Genomic DNA, 19,451 nt, shown 5'->3' with positions numbered 1-19,451 from the left:
GTCCTAAGCCTCCCCACCTAAACTCAAAAGTATAAGCAGTGAGGGGATTAGTATATAGTACAACAGAAACAAGCAAAGTCACACTTCATGCCATAGTTCAAAAGGGTCTCCATATTGCTTGAAATTTAAGAAAAGAATCATTCTTTATTGCAATCAATTTGCTCATATAGTACACCTTCCCAATACGACATTGTAAGGATGCCAAGCCTGGTAAGCATAGCACTTTTCCCACTAAGTGGAAACTTTACATCTTGCTACAATGACGACTTGTGTTAACGTCATAGTTTTAGAAGAGATATTTGAACCTGATAACCCCAACAAAAACATTTTACGGTCTTCTAACCCCTTACAATCTGTCATTTCAAAGATTAAAGTCATCTCCATATTCTGAATCTCAGGACACTCCCACCAAAAATGGAAAAAGAGAGCCCACCTTTTGCTCATAATCAAATGTGCAACGTGTTCGTATCAAAACTTGCACAATCACTCACTGGTATAGCCTCAGCATTGATCCAATATATGCCAGTTTTTCGAGACAGTGAATAAATGTTCTTTGCCAATTTTTACTTCACAACAGTCTTTGCCAAAAATCATTTCCAATCCAGCATTTGTTTGGAAACTGATATGAGATTTTCAGATAAAATCAAGTACATAAGGTACATCTTCAGCCATTTTTTTTTTTAATTGTTGCCTCCTTATGGCTTGAATTGAATACTTCTACTGCTTCCTTGGACATGCCATCTGTCACTGTTATAGTGTAGTTAGAGAGTAATTCACATTATCCAGTTAAATGATTTGTGGCACTAGAATCTACTGAAAATGGCTCTGTCAACTGTCTCGATCTATATGGTTTGTTTTTACATGGAATACATTTTGCTTCTTAATGGTGTTCTGGTCATTAGATGATTGTTTGGGTATTTTTGCTCTCCAATTATGTTTACTTAGACTCCCTTTCACTGCTTGAAAAAAATATTTAGCCCTTTTCACATTTTGAGATTTTTATTTTATTTCCCTTGGATTCAAAACAGCAGTCCCTTGCAAAATGTCCATTTTTCTAGCAGTGATAGCATTCTATTTTCTGTTAATTCCTTTGAATTTTCTCCTGACTCTACGTGCACTATATGCCAATTCAGTATCTGGAGAATCCCTTTTCTGACGTGTTGTGGGAGTGAACAATTAGATCAACTTTTTGCAATGGGCCACTGTTGACGAGACGACGCTGGGCCTGATCATCCTTGGTCTGACCTAGCATGGCCCTTCTTATATTCTTAAGTTAATGACAGATTTTTTGTGAAGTCGTTGCACACATCAAAACTTCTGGCCACCCTATAGTATGTTAGAAGGAGTCCTTGAATTGCTAGTGATGCAACTTCTGCCTCCTCAATTGGAACTCCTAGGGTTCGGAGTTATTCACAAGCTGTATGTATGTAGTAGTAAACTTTTGACTACTTATTTCACTCTTACCTCACTCAGTTTTTGCAAAGACATCTCTATTTGCCTGTTCCTTCTGCTGCAGTCTGGTTAATAATTTCAGAAACATGTTATTATTGTCTGAATTATGTTCATGGCATCCTGATCATTTGACTTCTTGGTATTTTTTTTATACCTCCTGTGTAGTTATTATATCAAGTGGATCAGATTCTATGTCCCTTAGTTTTTAGAAGAATTAACATATTAAATCTTCAGGTTGGTCAAATTACTGGAATTCAGCATTTCAATATGATTCACAGCATTTTCAGATTTTTTACATTCAGTTTGTTTACAGAAAATCTTTGCAGGTTGCTGTTTAAATTGGCTCTGCAATTTTCTTACCTGGCTTCTCCTACATTTTTTGTTTTTCTTATTTGGGAGCTTATTTCACTCTGCTCTGGCTGTTAGGGAAAGCCAGAATGGATAAAGATCTCAATCTTTTTTTGCATTGCCTGGGCCCATAACCCATTTTTGTATTAGAGATTTGTAAGACAACAGAGTATGTTTGGATAAGAAAATAAGAACATAAGAAAAGCCATACTGGGTCAGACCAAGGGTCCATCAAGCCCAGCATCCTGTTGCCAACAGTGGCCAATCAAATTCATAAGTACCTGGAAAGTACCCAAACATTAAATAAATTTCAAGCTACTACTGCTTATTAATTAATAGCAGGTTATGGAATTTACTTTGATTTGTTTTAAATGAGCTACTTGCTAACTTAACAGAAGGACTAGGGGGCAGTCCATGATCTGAGAGAGTAAATAACCGATTGACAATAACTTTTTCAAGTCCTTTCATGATTTTGCAGACCTCTGTCATATCCCCACTCAGTAGTCTCTTCTCCATACTGACCAGCCCTAACTTCCTTAGCCTTCCCGCGTAAGGCATCAGTTCTATGCCACTTATTTTGGTTGCCCTTCTCTGCATTTTCTCCAGTGCAACTACATTTTTTTTTTTAGATGTGGCGACCAGAATTGCACACAGTATTCAAGATGCAGTCTCACCATGGAGCGATAGAGGTATTATGACATCCACCGTTTTATTAGTCATTTCCTTCCTAATAATTCATAACATTGTTTGCTTTTTTGATTGTCACAGTACACTGAGCTGATGATTTCAATGTATTATCTACTATGCCTTCTAATGAAAAAAACAAAGCATGCTAGGAAGGTTTCTTCTTTGCAAAAGCTGTAAAACAGCACTGCTTGACAAACAACCATCAACTCAACTGGCACAGAAACAAGACATATACAGCAGAAGGAAAGCCTTACTAGAACAAAACAACTCACTAATAGCTAACTCAGTAGAGTCCAGCACAGTGACATGAAACATTTGCAACAGAAATGATTAGCTAAGTTTAAAGGGGGAGACCAATTTTGCCCTTGTAAAGCACCCTAGGTGTCTACATAAGACCAGTTTTCACAATGAACTACACCTTGAGTTTTCCTGGTTTGCTTAACTGAAAAATACTAGGATTTCCTGAAAAAAGGCTTTTTCATTTTTTAAGGAATTACCTGCAACAAGAGGCAGGAAACACAGAAGACATGACTGACAAACACAGTGTGTACTGGAGGAACTAACCTGGTGACTAAATGTATTGGTGGACAGGTAGGGAGCTGTGGCTGAATTGGGTTTAGTCTTGAATAAATGCCTTAGGGGCAGATCAGATACTGAAAGTTTGTAAAAGGTTTGAGGGTATGCTAGGTAAAATCAGGTCTCAATAGTTGTTCACAATGGGCCCGATTTTAAAAATCAATTACACACATAAAACTGGGTTTTACTCAAGTAAATGCACTTTACTCATGTAAGTGGGCTTTTGAAAACTGCCACTACATGCAATTGAATTGTTCATAGGTTATTTATGCATAAGTGCACTTTACATGTGAAAATTGATTTTTAAATTGCTATTACATTTATGTGCATAACTCTTTTGAAAATTATCTCCAGAGTGTTTTTGCAGTTATGCCAATTGCGCTGTTTTATTGCAAAATAAGGTTTAACTATGGACTTCCATTTTTTGGTGACCTGTCACTTGGATTTTTGCAATTCCCTGTATCAGGGTCTTTCCCCAGTTGTGCCTTAGGAGATTACAATTGTTGCAGACCATGGCTGCAACACTTAACAGGCACTAAGAAAAATGACAATATAAAGGAAAATTGGTTCTTACCTGCTAATTTTCGTTCCTGTAGTACCACGGATCAGTCCAGACTCCTGGTTTTGCCTCCCCTCCAGCAGATAGAGACAGAGAAGTTTTAACGAACTCCGACCTATACCCCTGAGGTGCCACCTAGAGTTTGTCAGTATTACACTGTACCCAAGCAGAAAGGTTAAACCATAACTTCCACATAAACAACCTCCCCCCGAAGAGCAGAGGGAATGAAAAACTTGCAACTCAATGAACGAAACCATGCCAATACTCTTTCCCTGAAAAGGGGGGCATTCGGTAAACTTGCAGAAATATGACTAACTACCGGCCGAGCGGACTCCGTTTTCCCATGGGCGGGACTCTGGACTGATCCATGGTACTACAGGAACAAAAATTAGCAGGAAAAACCAATTTTCCTTTCCCTGTACGTACCCGGATCAGTCCAGACTCCTGGGATGTACCAAAGCTTGCCTAACCAGGATGGGACAGAGAATCCCACTTGGAGTACACTGGCCCTGAAGGAACCGGGCTCAGGGGCCCGACATCTAGACGATAATGCCTGGCAAAAGTGTGTATAGATTTCCAGGTAGCCGCCCTACAAATTTCCTGCGGCAACACCTGTTGACATTTCGCCCACGAGGCTGCTTGCGATCAAGTAGAATGAGTTTTAAGACCAACCGGAATCAGACAGCCCTGAACAAGGTAAGCCAAAACAATAGCTTTCTTTAGTCAGTGTGCGATAGTGGCCCTTGAAGCTTTATGACCTCTCCCCAGAATGAACAGATGGTCTGAAAGACGGAAACTGTTCGTGACCTCCAAGTAACCCAACAACACCCTCTATGTCCAACTTCCTTAAATCCCTAGACTCTGGAGTAGAAGAATCCAGACCCGCGAAAGAAGGGAGCTCCACTGACTGATTCAAATGAAAGGACACCACTTTCGGGAGAAAGGAGGGAACTGTTCTTAAAGAGACTCCTGCTTCAGAAATCCGTAAGAAGGGCTCCCTGCAAGATAAGGCCTGAAGCTCAGAAACCTTGCTGAGGAGATAGCCACAAGAAAAATGACCTTCAATGTCCGATCCTTCAGGGTTGCTCGTTTCAATGGCTCAAAAGGAGCATTACAAAGGGTGCGGAGAACCAGATTGAGCTTCCATGAAGGACAGGAGTTCCGTACAGGACGACGCAAATGCTTAGCCCCTCTGAGAAAACGAGCCACATCCAGATGAAATGCTAGCACAACCCCCTGCACCTTTCCACGAAAATAACCAAGGGCCGCCGCCTGAACTCGTAGGGAATTAAACACCAGCCCCTTGGCTAATCCAGCCTGTAAAAAATCCAGAACATCCAGAATTGAAGCCCTGGATGGCTGCACTTCGTGGGTCTAGACACCAGGATTCAAACACTCCCCAAACTCTAACTGACGCCATGGAGGTAGAAGTTTTACGGGAACGTAAGAGTGTGGCAATAACTGCATTCGAGTAACCCTTACTCCTTAATCACTGCCTTTCAAAAGCCATGCCGCTAGACAAAAGCGATATACCTCTCCAAAACAAATGGGGCCTTGTTGCAGGAGATTCGGAGATGGCCGAAATCTCAGCAGATCGTCCACTGCTAGATTCAGAAGGTCGGCAAACCACAGATGCCTCGGCTGCTCCGGAGCCACGAGTATCACCTTGCCCGGATGAGCTTCAATGCGGCGCAGATCTTTTCCGACCAACGGCCACGGCGGAAAAATGTACAACAGAACATCCTTTGGCAAGGGAAGGACTAGAGCATCTACCCCCTCTGCTCCTGGTTCCTGTCGCTGATTGAAAAATCGAGGAGCCTTGGTATTGCGGCACATCGCCATGAGATCCATGGAGGGCACGGTCCAGCGTGTACACAGAAGACGAAAGGCCTCTTCGGAGAGTTCCCACTCCCCTGGATCCAACTGGTGGCGGCTGAGAAAATCGGCTTGCACATTGTCTACCCCTGGGCAATGTAAGAGGCAGCAATCTTGTAGAGGTGTTGCTCTGCCCAGTTGATTAAAAGCTGAGCTTCTGCCGCCACCGGACGACTCCTGGTTCCCCCCCCCTGACGATTGATGTAAGCCACCATCGTCGCAATGTCGGAAAGTACCGTCACTGATCATCCCTCTACTAAAGGAAGGAGGGCCTGCAGTGCCAACCGAACTGCTTTGGTTTCCAACCAATTGATCGACCAGGAGGATTCCGTTCTTAACCACTGGCTTTGCACTGCCGTTCCTTGACAAACCGTTCCCCACCCGGAGAGACTGGCATCGGTGGTTACCACTATCCAGGAGGGAATTTCCAAATCCACCCCCCGCCGTAAATTGTCTGGACACAGTCACCAAAGAAGACTGGACCGTGCCGAATCCATCAGTGGGAGGAGAAGATGAAACTGTTTGGAGAGTGGATTCCACCGGGAGAACAAGGCTGACTGAAGAGGACGCATATGCGCAAAGGCCCAAGGCACCAGTTCGAGAGTGGAAGCCATCGAACCAAGGACCTGCAAATAATCCCAGACCCTGGGACGAGACATAGATCACAAGGACTCCATCTGAGTGAGAAGCTTGGACAATCTTTCCTCTGTAAGAAAAACCTTTCCCAAGATTGTGTCGAACCGAGCACCCAAAAACTCCAAGGACTGGGAGGGAACCAGGTGACTCTTGTTGGGGTTGACCACCCAACCAAACGAGCTCAACATCTGTAGCACCCTCCTCACCGCTGTTCTGAAAAGGTGTTCTGACTTCACTCGAATCAGCCAATCATCCAGGTAGGGGTGTACCAGAATCCCCTCCTTTCGCAGGGCCGCAGCTTCAACCACCAATACCTTGGTGAAGACTCTGGGCGCCATCGCCAGACCGAATAGTAGAGCGCAAAATTGAAAATGATGCCCCAGGATCGCAAACAAATATTTCTGATGATTCAGGTGTATAGAAATGTGCAAGTAAGCTTGTCAGATCCAGAGACACTAGAAATTCCCCTTTGTGTACAGACACTATCACCGAGCAAAGAGTGTCCATCTGAAAACGAGGCACCTTTAGAGTCCGATTGACTCTCTTTAAGTCTAGGTTGGGACGGAAGGTGCCCCCCTTCTTGTGCACCACGAAGTAGATGGAGTAGCACCCTCACCTGAGCTCTCCTGCGGGTACCGGAACTATGGCGCCTAGGTCCTGTAACCGCCGCAGAGTATCTTGTACCGCCCGACTTTTTTGGTGGTACCTGCATGGGGAAACCATGTACCGCTCGTGGATCGGCCGAGCAAAATCTAACGCGTAACCGTGTTCTACTATACTGAGGACCCACTGATCTGAGGTTAAGTTGGTCCATTCTTCTAGAAAAAGGGATAACCTCCCCCCTGTTCTTGGGACCCCCAAGAGATTGTGGGGCACCATCTCTGGCAGGCCGGCACCCTCGAAAGGACTGATTCCAAGAAGATTGGCAGCCAGGACCCTGTTGAAAGGACGAACCAGCGGACCGTGAAGAGCGAAACTGGCGATTTCCCCAAAATCTCGCCCATTGAGGAAAGGATCCTCTCGTCCTGGATCTATCCTTCAGCAACCTATGGATTTTATTCTCCGCCCGAAAAGCAGCTTACCCTTGAAGGGTAAGGAACCCAGTTGAGCCTTAAACGAAACATCCACAGCCCAATGTCTAAGCCAGAGGAGCCTGCGGGCGGACACGGCCAAGACCATAGTCCTGCCAGAAGTCCATAACAGATCATAAAGCGCATCAGCACTGTAAGCTACCGCTGTCTCCAGGCACCCCGCTTGCACCGCCTCACTCGCAGAAAGGGATGCTGTTGCTTGCAAATCCTGCACCCAACGGAGACCTGGCTCATAGCGTGAAACTGTTGCACATAGCGACCCGGACTCCTAGGGCGGAAACCTCAAAAATCTTTTGAAGTTGCAACTCCAATTTGCGATCCTGCAAATCCTTCAGGGCAGTGGCTCTCATTACCGGAATGGTGGTTTTCTTGGTCACTGCCGAGACCGCAGGATCCACCTTAGAGACCTTAAGGAGGTCCAGCACTTCCTCCGAAGCGGGTATAACTTGTCCATAGCCCGACTTACCTTTAAACCAATGTCCGGAGTGTCCCACTCCTTAAACAAAAGATCCGTAACAGACATATGAAAAGGAACAGATCGAGCTGGACCCCTGAGCCCCACCATCACCGGATCCCATAGCCCCAACTGTGAGTCCTCCAGAGAAACCTCAATGCCCAGCTCCTCCAGAATGGCCGGGATAAGTGGACCTAGTTCATCCCTTCTGAATAGGCGGGCCACTTTGGGATCATCGCCCTCCACTAGAGGCACGCCCACTGGCTTGGCCGGCTGGAGCTGGTGAGCCTGATCTGCATCCGGTTCCTCACCAGGGGCTTGCGGAGGAGACTCCCCTTCATCCGCACCATCCGTATCTGAACTGTCCATTGGACCGGAAAGGGACCAGAGAGGGCGTTTGGCCTTGGGGGCTTCTATGCCACTGTGTGACTTGCTACGCTTGTGGAGTGATGAGGCTCCTGTCCCAGCACCCAGCGACGCTGGGACCTCGCGGGATACCTTAGTACCCTGGCTCTTTGCTGCTTTCCGTGATTTGAAGGCTTTATGCAGCAACAAAACAAAATCGGAGAACAAGGAAGAAGACTCATCCAAGTCCTCCCCTGTTCCTCCTCTGAGGAAGAGATCTGAGCTGCCTGCAAGTCACCCCCCCCCCCCCCCCAGGGGCAGCAGGATGTGGCGAAAGAGGTGGCGGGGAGCTCCCCTCCCCCAGGGCAGCCTTCTCCTGCTCCCTGAACATTCGCAGTAAGGCTTCAGTACCTGCGCTAAGAAGAAAAGGGTCCTGAGGCTGCCACAGCAATTCTGCCCTCCCAGGGTCCCTGCGTGCTCTAGAGCTGCTGCAATGCAATTTTGCCAGAATCGGCTTCCCCGAAGAACCTGCCCCTCCCAACAAGCATCCGGTACAAACTCCAGCCCGCAGGCCACACCATGTAGCATGATCCCCGAGCTAAATTAGGATCGGGGACCGAAAAAAGTGCGACCAAGACAAACCCCCGGGAGCTTTTAGGAACTGAAAAGGACGGCGAAAACGGCATCTGAAGGAAGGAGGGTCTAGAGAGACCGCTAGGCTGGCTCAGAAATTAAATAAATCATCTCAGTGTTGTTTTTTCCTATGTGCAGATCTTCAGAGGGTGAGTGAACAGGGCTCCCCCGTATCACCCTCAGCCACGGGCAGTTACAGGGCTCCCAACCCTCTGCTCCAGAGCCTCTGTTATCTTCTCTCTTTGTGGGTTTTTTGTTTGTTTTTTTTAAAGATTCCTGAAGGAACGAATACCAACAAACTAACCTAACACCAAACCCAGACTAAAGATTTTGCACCTCCACCATCTGCTGGAGACAGAGAAATTCTGACAGACTCTAGGTGGCACCTCAGGGGTATAGGGCAGAGTCCGTTAAAACCTCTCTGTCTCCATCTGCTGGAGGGGAGGCAAAACCAGGAGTCTGGACTGATCCGGGTACGTACAGAGAATCCTTATCTTGAGAGAGCTCCACCACTTACTGGTGGAGTTCCAATTCAAGTTTGGGGCATTCATCTACACCAACTTAGTTGGCTGATTTGTCGTCACACTTTGTCCCAGGGAGAACCCTTAGTTCCTCACAGCAGGCCTTACTAATGTTCCATCTTTGATGGACCCAAGACTGTCGGCCCCAAGGCGGAAAGCATTTAGTTGCTTTTCAAAATTACTTTGAAATAGAGTACCTCTTAAAGTCCATGTTAGAAAGAAAGTAAAGATGTGGATGCACATACAAGCGTTTGCGATATGGTGTGTGTGTATGTGGGCAGGGTGGGGGGGGGGTTTGACAACATGAATATAATGTTCTCAGTTAGGAGGGTTGGGAACTAAAGCCTTATTATAAATGGTTATAATTTTTAAAATACAATGCTATGTTTTGTGAAATTAGATTTAAATTATTGTATTTATTTATTTGATTGTTCCTTGCTTTGATGCTTTCTGGGAAACATAAGTAACCAGGTTCAAAAAAAATGTAACGAGCTCATAATTTGGATTTTCCTTGATGCAGAAGTGAGCAGATGCTGGACTACCAGATGGGCATGGTCTGCTTGGATGTTCCATTTACTTGGTACAATTCCATTCCCCAAGGATCCAAGACAACTGAAACCATGTCACACTTACAGGGATGCACCCCTCGCCCTCCAAAAGAAACAATGTAGATAGAGCACGAGGCTCCTCCCTTTCCACCAAGGGGAGGAGCCTTGTACTATCAGCACTAAACAGTGGGACAAGCGCACTGGGCAAAGGCATGTGCAGTTGAAAGTATATGATAATGTGACATGAAAGCACTTACTAGCTGAGGCGAGATCCATGTACTGGCAGAGTGCGTGCAGCAGCAGTCTCTCATAGCTGGAAGGAACAGGGACAGATGTGCTTACTGTATTATCAATCTTAGGTCTGCCCCCTTACTGGTAAAATATGAGTGTGAAGGGGGAAAGGGAATATAAAAGGCACGGCCATTATACTGCATATTCTTGATCTTTCTATATTTGTACAGAACTGTTCCACTCACTACACCTCCTGTTAAAGACCAAACAGTTATTAAACACTTTCAGGTGAGGTCTAAATTTCATGGTTGTAAATGTCTCCCAAACCCAGTGCAGTGACACTCCATTCCTCGGCACACCACTATGAGCTGGCTGCACAGCCAGCAGCTCCTGCTGAGAACACTATTAGAAGGTGAAGGCATCCCACAGGTGCTTTCTGGCTTGGTCCAGCAAAGCTGGATTACCATGTTGTTTTGTTCTCAAATGAAATGCCAATTCTGTGTGTCACAAAAACAGAATATTCAACTGTTTCATACTGCTGCTGTTTCCCAGGGGAGACGTTTTCATCACAAACCTATGGATTTGGCCACTCTCATCACTCCCAAGCAATAAGAACAAAGAGGTCCATATTCAGCTGCTGTGCGGCTCAGGCACTCAGCCAGATAAAATTATCCAGTTAACTTAGTCACGCTGCTGAATATATCTGGCTATCCTAAAGTTAGCTGGATACGTTTATATGGCTACCTTTAGGACAGGTCTACTGGGTGAACAGAGTTAGCTGGATAAGTTATCTGGCTAACTCAACTCCTCCTCGTTATTGCCCATTCCCCTCTCACCACTGGGCTGGATAAACGCTTAGCTGGATATCTGTTCGGCTAAGTTGCAGCCTCTAACCACACCACTTAGCCAGATAAGACAGAGCTTATCCAGCTAGTTGCCGCTGAATATGGACCTTAAACCTTTAGGCTCCTGGACAATGAGGAGATTTTTTTCTTTTTCTTTCCTCATCAACGATGGCAAGAGCTGCCAACGCTTACTTGGTTTCACTCATGTGTGAATCATGCTCAGCCCTGACACATCCCAGAGCCCAAGCAGGGAGAACTCTGCAGGACTTCCCCTACTCGGCTCAGTAATGAGAGACAGAAGTTACCTATTGTCCAGCAGAGCAGTATACACAGACTGAGGGGTGACAGAGAAAAATGCAAGCAGCTCCTCCTCTAAACACTCCAGAGTGCCCTAGAAACATAAACATTAGCCATTAAACAAAGGCCTTGATGGGTACACAAAGTGGTGGTTATGACCCTAACAGCAGTGGTATGGCTAAACTGATCTTCCAAGAAGGCACTGGGGTATCCTGCATGGAATGACCATGATTAGAACCATCAATGAGCACAGGGAGGCCAGATATTTTGGACAGTGGCTTTACTAATTTTGGTGAATGTGTGGATTATTAGACAATTTGGTAATAAGTAATTGATGGGATCCTGGGTGTTGGATTTAGTGCTGGTCTTGTAAGAATCGAAGAAAGATAAGGCTTATCTTATCTTGTATTATTTTATTATCTATTATTTTAATGGACTACCAGTGGAGATGGGTGAGGTCACTATTTGGCACTTGCTTGGGACTGATGTGAAGGTCTGTGGTAGGAAAGAAGATGAAAGTTCAGATAAAAGACATGGTGGATGGGGAGCTGCAGTAGGGATTATGGGAATCTGTGTATCCATTTACCCTAAATGGAAAAATCACATTTGGGCAAACTGAAAAGACCAAGTTAGTTTTTTCCTGTTGTCATTTACTATGGTACTGTGCTGCATTAGAAAGTGCAGGCTCCACAGAGTCCAAAGTCTGTTGTCAGCTTTCACACAAAGGTTATAAGTGTCAGCAATCTTGAAGAAGAAAGGAATGTGCTCGGTTCCCTCTCTAATCCTTGCTGGGAACACCAGAACAAAAACTCGGGCAAAGTGAAGAATGGCTTTTAAATAGCTGCTCACTGATTACCAAATTTAGGTTTAATTTCTCGCCTTTCCAAGCCCGAGCTCAGGGTGAGTCAGTCATTCAGGTACAGCAGGTACTGCCCAGTTCCCAGAGGGATTACAATCTCAGGGCCTCATTTACTAAGCATTTTTCCCCATAGACACTGAATGGAAGAAAAGCCTTAGTAAATCAGGCCCTAAAATTTGTAGCCGAGACAGAAAGTGAAGTGTCTTGCCCAAAGTCTCAAGAATCATCCATGGGATTTGAACCCTGGCTCTCAGCCGGCTGGCTCTAACCACCAGGTCACGTCTCCACTCACTCACGGTTAACGTTAGCTGCCAAATAGGCTTAGAGATCAAACACTTCTGTATAGTTTCATACACAATGAATTTGTTTTTCTTGCTATCCTGTATCAATTTTTATTTTTTTTTAGTTCTCTAAAGTTGTTTATTGGATTTGGTACAAAACTTCACTCAAGAGAATGATTAAAAATAAAATAAAAGCAGCAGGAGGGCGAAGCTATGGCTTAATTCTCTAGCCTGGCATGAGAGTACGTGTAGGAGATAGAACAAAGGCCTTTGGAGCACTGTGACCCAGGAAATTAAAAGCAATGATGCTTGCAATCACAGAGCCGAATGAAGAGGCACAAGCTGATAGATTGTGCTAAAGTTACTGGAAACCCAGCACCCCACGCTGCTCTCTCATCTCCTAATTCCAGGCTAAAGTTTTTCAACCAAATGGACTCCAAAATTGGTAGCTCTCAAATGTTTTTGGTTGGGAGTGGGGAACCTGAATATCCTCAATTCTTAAATGAGGAAAAATAGCATTTTTTGATCAGATGTAGCAAGAGGATTTCAGCTGTCTATCTAGCCCTTTGGAGTCTGTCGCATCTCCTGCTCTTTACATTGCATAGTAATTTTCCATAAACCCTCTCCTGTGCTTTCCTCCTCTCCCTACACGAGTCACACTTCCCTCAATACCCACCATAGGGATCTGTCGCCGGCGCAGAGCAGAACGCATGCGACGGCTGATCCGCTGGAAGCACTCCTGGGGCGTATATGCAGGGTATTCTGAAAACAAAGAAACGGGTCACCTAAGAATACAGGTAAAGAGCAGGGTCAGAGGAGAGCCTCACCAGTCCTTCCCTCAGCCACAGACACTCACTAATGCATTTATCCAGCTGCCTGGCACATAACTGGTATGTGAGGCACCCAAGCAGGACTAAAGTCATAGGAACATTATGTAAATGCATTTCACTGAGAAGCAAAGATATAACAAATAAGCAAGAAAAACAAGAGAGAGCAATAATAGGAGAGAATCCAAAGGCTAGAAATAATTAAAAAAAACAACAAAACCCCTAACCAAAGCAATAGCACAGCTTAAGACCCCCTGGTGCACCACTGACCCAACCCAGGAAAGGAAGCAGACCCCCAAGCATCCCACCAATCCAACTCAGGAAAGAAGCGGCTCTTCAGCACGCCACTAACCCAACCCTGCAGAGGGGGCTTTTTTTTATGGGGTTTCTTTTTATGGTTTTCCATCCAAACAATACTAAGAGAAATAAAACAAGAGAAATGTCTCACGCTGCAAGGACCCATCAAACCAGGAACATGAAGGGGCGGATTTTAAAAGCCTTGCTCGCGTAAATCCGGGCGGGTTTACGCGAGCAGGGCCTTGCACACCGGTGCGCCTATGTTCCATAGGCGCACCGGCGCTATGTTCCATAGCGCGCAGAGCCCCGGGACTCGCGTAAGTCCCGGGGTTTTTTGAGGGGGGCGTGTCGGGGTGGGGCCGATCGGTGCTGCGTTTTGGGGGCGGGATGCGGCATTTCAGGGGCGGGCCCGGGGGTGTGGCCGCACCCTCCGGAACCGCCCCCGGGTCGCGTCTCGGCGCGCTAGTGGCCCGCTGGCGCGCGGGGATTTACTTCTTCCTCCGGGAGGCGTAAATCCCCCGACAAAGGTGTGGGGGGGGGTTTAGACAGGGCCGGGGGGGTGGGTTAGGTAGAGGAAGGGAGGGGAAGGTGAGGGGAGGGCGAAAGAGAATTCCCTCCGAGGCCGCTCCGATTTCGGAGCGGCCTCGGAGGGAACAGAGGTAGGCTGCGCGGCTCAGCGCGCGCCGGCTACACAAAATCGGCAGCCTTGCGCGCGCCGATCCAGGATTTTAGCGGCTACGCGCGTATCTACTAAAATCCAGCATACTTTTGTTTGCGCCTGATGCGCCAACAAAAGTACGCGAAGGCGCACTTTTTTAAAATCTACCCCAAAAAGCGCATATGAGAAATTTTACACCACTTCTTAGAAATGGCAAACCAAGCACTTTTGCTGGTTTTCCCTCTCATCCTTCTGGTCATAAAGTTCCCAAGATATCGCGGGGCCGGCGCTGCTCCTGCACGGCTACCTTTCCTCTGATCCTCGGCAGTTGCAGAGAGCTTCGTCTTTGGCTTCCTCTTTGCCTTCTCCTCCAGGTACAGCAGAACTTTCTCCTGCTCCTCTCCTGAACGATTCATGAAGTCGTTCCAAATCTAAGAGAGGAAAGAGAAGTCACCTATGGACCTGCAGTCTGCTCTAAGCTTCCTTACCCTGAAGTCCAACTCTTCTGAAACCAAGTGAGACTACTGCGCCTTGCTATGGAAGCCAAGCAAAGCCCTGGCAAAGCAGAGAGCTCCTTTACCACGCCTGCATCTTCCCGTTCCACCCACGTCTCCAGCAGTTATCATATGCAGCCATTTACTCTAATTCATTATTCTACATTTAGATATATTTGTATTTACACAACATTTTATATTGTTACTATATATTCAGTATTTTTGGACTTACTTGTAAGCCACCTTGGACTGTCCTTTTGGACTACAAAGCAAGTCTGAAGATAAGATAAAATTTCACAAAACAACTACTAAAAACGTTTAGCAGCTGTTCCCTTAGCTTCCACTTAACACTTTACGTTCATGCCTTTTCCACGTCGGTCCAGCCTCGTTAATTCTCAGCCCTCTCAGCGTCAAGGAGGAAAGCCACACAGCCAGCAACCAAATACGTAGCCAAGGCTTACTGCTCCTCTGCCAGCGTGCAAAGGTCTCCCAGAGGAGACACAAAACCACAGAGAAACGGAAACCATCGCTTCAGAAAGGCAATGAAGGTTATTGTGCAACGTTGCGTCAGCAAAGAGGAAGAAAGGATGATATTTCCATTTGGTTCCTGCTGCCATTGTTTGTTTGAGCTAAGGGTGCATGCATCCAGTGTTTACTGTATCTGCCATCGTGTGTCAGAGACTTGAAGATTAACAAACCTTCCTAAAGGCAGCTTTGTACTAAATTCATACTTCGACATTCACACAACAGATGAAAAGAAAAACAAAAAAGTCCCTTGCTCCATCCATAAGCACACTCTGCTGCCTGCATCAGCTCCTCAGCAGCAGCCCATAAGGAAAAGGCAGCTGGCAAGCAGGCTGCAGGAACCTATAGTCACACTAGCACAGCACAAGGAACAAAAAGAAACTAACAGGGCAAACAAACACCAAAGGGATAGCAAGCTAAAGATTTTATGCAGGTAAATACGTATTTACTTGTGTAAAACCATGTTTTGTTTTTAAACCTGAAATTTTTATTGAAACCACCATAATATCATAGAACTCAAAACAATTATATACAACACAACAACAGAGAAGGATCTTCATAGGCCATAACAATCATGTTTACACCCACCCTTTACCCAAAAACCATGGTTCCCTGTATGTCCCTCCCACATCAGTCCAGACTCCTAGGTTTTGCCTCCCTTCCAGCAGATGGAGACAGAGAAAGTTTCACTGACACTGCCACATAACCTGGTGCACCACCTGCAATCCCTCAGTATTTCTCTGTCTCCAGCAGATGGAAGGTGGTGAAAATCCTGCAGTCTGAAGAGAATTAAAAAAAGAGGGAAGATAGGATACTTAGGAAAAGGCATTAGAGGTGTTTCCTCTCTTAGCCCTCTCTGAAGGTCGGCAGGTCCTGGTGGGGCCATCCCTTCAGGCAGAGGAGCTCGAGTGCAGGGGTGTGGGTTGGAAACCCCTGAGACTGCCTGTTGCCTTTACCCGCTGAGGGGGGAGATCTGGTGGGGCCAGTTCCCTCTCCTCCCTACCTCAGGTGGACAGCCAAAGCCTGATGCAAGTATAACGTTTTATTTTAAAAAAAAAAAAAAAAAAAAAACTAACTCGTCTGTTTGGCCGGTCAGGTTCTTCTCCTGCTCGGCGTTCCATGGTCATCGTCTGTCCCGTTTAGATTTCCTGCGGTGCTCCAGTGACTCTTGTTTAATTAAAAAAAAAAAAAAGCTGTTACAAGTTCCTGGTGCTCTTCTACCACAATGCCTCGCAGCGGGCAGTGCACATGTGGGGGGACACATGCACGCGACTCTCTCATTCAGACATGTGCTCCCGCCGCGTCTACGGCAAGGAAGGCAGCTCGGGGAGCCACGAGCAGGCAGCATTCCTCTGCAGTCAGCGCGGGAGGATCAGGGCAGCCCAACAGTGCTTTCCCTGTCTTGTCGGGAACGGTGGCCATTTTGTCCTCCTTCGCGGCCGTGAATGACAAGGCTTACAGGGAGGCTTGCCCTGCCCCCACCGCTTTTGCCAGCTGAGCAAAGGCCTCCAGAGTTCCAGGAAGCTCTGTTGGAGGAGGAGGACGACCTCCTGGAGCAGGATCTGGACTGGGCAGGGGATTTTTTTCCAGATTTTGTTTTAATAATGCACAAAGCCTTTCTGGTGAAAAGGGCAGTTGGAAGTCACTATATGAAGTCCTAGATCTGTAGGGGCTGACTGTGGCCAAGAGACCCCGTGCTCCTTTCCTCCTGGTGGCGCAACCAGAGTCAGGAGGTTTCTGGCTCATCAGTTGCCCCAGGGGAAGGCAGGAGATAGCTCAGCGGCCGAAGACTCTCCAGCGATTGATTCGTCAGGAGTGGATCCCCATTCAGATGGTATGTACCTGGATGAGGTTCAGGATCAAGCTCCTTTGGGGTCAAGGGGTATGATCCGAAGGTGGTCCGCCTTTTTCACAGGAAGGAGTTGTCACCCTTAATACCTAGCTCATTAAGAACACAAGGAATTAAGGAGCCCCAAGTGGATCTGGATCACGAGGGAGTGGATCCAGTTATGTGGGGCCTCCGGGGGCTGTTGGAGTCATTTTTTGTTACTTTTTGCTGAGGATGTATATAGAGGTTAGGCCGTATGGATTCAGAGTTTTCACCCAGATACAAACTAATTTGAAGGCCACAGGCCAACCTCTGAGTGAACTCCTGTTTATTGTCTTGCACTGTGAAATGTTTACGAACTGGCAAGAGTCTGTTTATTTAGTTATTCCACTAAGTCTATGATGAGAAAACTAGCAATTAACTTATACTAAAGCCTGAGAGAGAGTATGAAGGCCACACAGCTGTTTCTGAAAACTGATAAGAACTTAAGAGGGAGGGAACGCTGTTGCTTTTCACGAGCGTTTGTAGTGTATAAGGAGAGACAGCGAGAAAGAAAGAGGGGAGAGAGTGAGCACTGGACATGATAGTACAGCTGATCCTTTGGGAATGTAAGCTTTTTATATCTATGTAGCAATTGTTATTTTCTACCATTACTTCTTCCATCTGATCTGATCTTATTTGTTCTATCCTCCTATCGCTCAAATACATTTACTTCCTTACCTGGAACAATGACAAACTGAATCCAAGTTTGTGTGTGACTCTCTGTGCAGGGGATAAGCCCCTGGGTTCAAGCCCCCAGGTATAATCCCAGTAATTGTGTATGGCCATTTGTGTAGGGGATAAGTCCCTGGGTTCAAGCCCCCAGGTATAATCCCAGTAATTGTGTGTTTATATGAAATTAGCCCCCCAGGTCAGAGCCCCTGGGCAGGATACCAGTGTGCATGGTCTGAATCCATAACAGGGGCTGACCAAAACTTTTCCTTTTCACAAATCAGCAAAGAAATTAGTTCTCCAGGAGTGGGAGACTCCAGATGCTGGCTTAAAAGTTGGCAGAGCCACGGAGAAGTTGTATCCTCTACCTGAGGACACGCTGGATTTTCTGTGGATACCGAAGGTAGATGCTTCGGTGTCGGCCGTAACGAAGAAGACAATCCCGGTAGCTGGGTCAGCCGCGCTTAAGGATGTGCAGGATAGAAAGTTGGAGGAGTAGACAACATAGAGATCGGTGTATAAGAAAGACCTTTATTGAAAATAGCCCGACTCTGGCCGAGTTTCGCTCTTTTGACAAGAGCTGCCTCAGGGGCAATGCATTTTTTTTTTTAATTTATATTTTATTGTAAAACAGTATAACCATGCCAAGTACAGACGTTCACCATATACGAAGCAGAATATAATGTTCAATGCATACAAGAAAATCGTAGGTTGAGACAGGGAACAGCTAACAGCCTGTATGCATAACTATGTACAATATATATACACATGCATGTGGTAATGCTTAATATAAACTGAAATACAAAATAGCCGTAAATGGCAATATCTGTTAGATCTTCCATTTTTACTAGGTATTACAGTACAATTTCAGTCTCTTCCTTTTGGCCTGGCGACCGCACCCCGCACATTCACCAAGGTAATTGTAGTGGTAGCTGCGGCTCTGCGAAAGGAGGGAATTCTAGTCCACCCTTATCTGGATGATTGGCTCATCCGAGTGAAGTCCAAGGATCGGTGCGAAATGGCGGTCGACAAAGTATTGCATCTTCTGAGCTTTCTAGGGTAGATTGTCAACTTTGCCAAGAGCAACCTCACTTCCTCTCAGACTCTGGATTTCCTAGGAGCACACTTCAATACCAAGGAGGACAAGGTTTCTCTCTGTCACGACAGAGCACTCAATCTGATTTCTCAAGTTCAGAATTTCCGCTCTCTGCTAGTTCCCACAGTGTGGGACTACCTCCAAGTCCTGGGTTCTATGGCATCAACTAAAGATTTGGTACCCTGGGCTTTTGCGCATATGCGTCCATTACAAAGAGCGTTGCTTTCCCGATGGAAGCCAATTTCACAGGAGTTTCAAACTCCATTGCCGCTCTCGGATTACGCCAAGGACAGTCTACACTGGTGGCACAATCTGGATCACCTGTTACAGGGCGTGGACCTGAGGTACCACAGTGGGTGATAATTACCACGGATGCAAGTCTCTCCGGCTGGAGAGCCGTATGTCAAACTCAGTCAACTCAGGCTCAATGGTCATCCGAGGTTGTTTCAACATTCCATTTAGATCAGTCTGTGGCGCTTCCGGCGTTTCCTGACACTGACCCCTTTTCTCTCGGCGGAATTGAGGCGGCTAGATGTCAGAAGAGTTCTGCTCCGCTACCTCGAAGTTACCAATGATTTTCGCATTTCGGATCATCTTTTCGTTCTGTGGAGCGGACCTAACAAGGGGAACAAGGCGTCCAAAACCACAATAGCTCGTTGGTTGAAATAGATGATTGCCTCCGCCCTTATTTGCCGCGCTGTTCCAGAGGGTCTCAAGATGCACTCTCTCCATTCGCAGGCAACCTCTTGGGCAGAGAGCCGGTCAGTTTTCCCTGCA

At 46.3% G+C, this 19,451-nt stretch overlaps 1 protein-coding gene across 3 annotated transcripts in view; it reads right to left on the bottom strand.

The window, feature by feature from the left end:
• Nucleotides 1-19,451, bottom strand: part of R3HDM4 (R3H domain containing 4) — an 87,610-nt gene that overhangs the window by 15,594 nt on the left and 52,565 nt on the right. For all 3 annotated transcript variants that reach the window (XM_029613456.1, XM_029613455.1, XM_029613457.1), the window contains exons 4-7: nt 14,328-14,451; nt 12,915-13,000; nt 11,107-11,192; nt 9,983-10,038 (exon numbers count right to left, since the gene is read on the bottom strand). In XM_029613456.1, the coding sequence (XP_029469316.1) occupies nt 9,983-10,038; nt 11,107-11,192; nt 12,915-13,000; nt 14,328-14,451 (352 nt within the window). The remainder of the gene's footprint in view (nt 1-9,982; nt 10,039-11,106; nt 11,193-12,914; nt 13,001-14,327; nt 14,452-19,451) is intronic.

The sequence above is a fragment of the Rhinatrema bivittatum genome, chromosome 8, assembly GCF_901001135.1.
Source record: "Rhinatrema bivittatum chromosome 8, aRhiBiv1.1, whole genome shotgun sequence".
In the NCBI taxonomy this organism is placed as follows: domain Eukaryota; kingdom Metazoa; phylum Chordata; class Amphibia; order Gymnophiona; family Rhinatrematidae; genus Rhinatrema; species Rhinatrema bivittatum.
The sequence above is the reverse complement of the archived record's forward strand: the minus strand, read 5'-3'. Positions and strand labels throughout refer to the sequence as shown.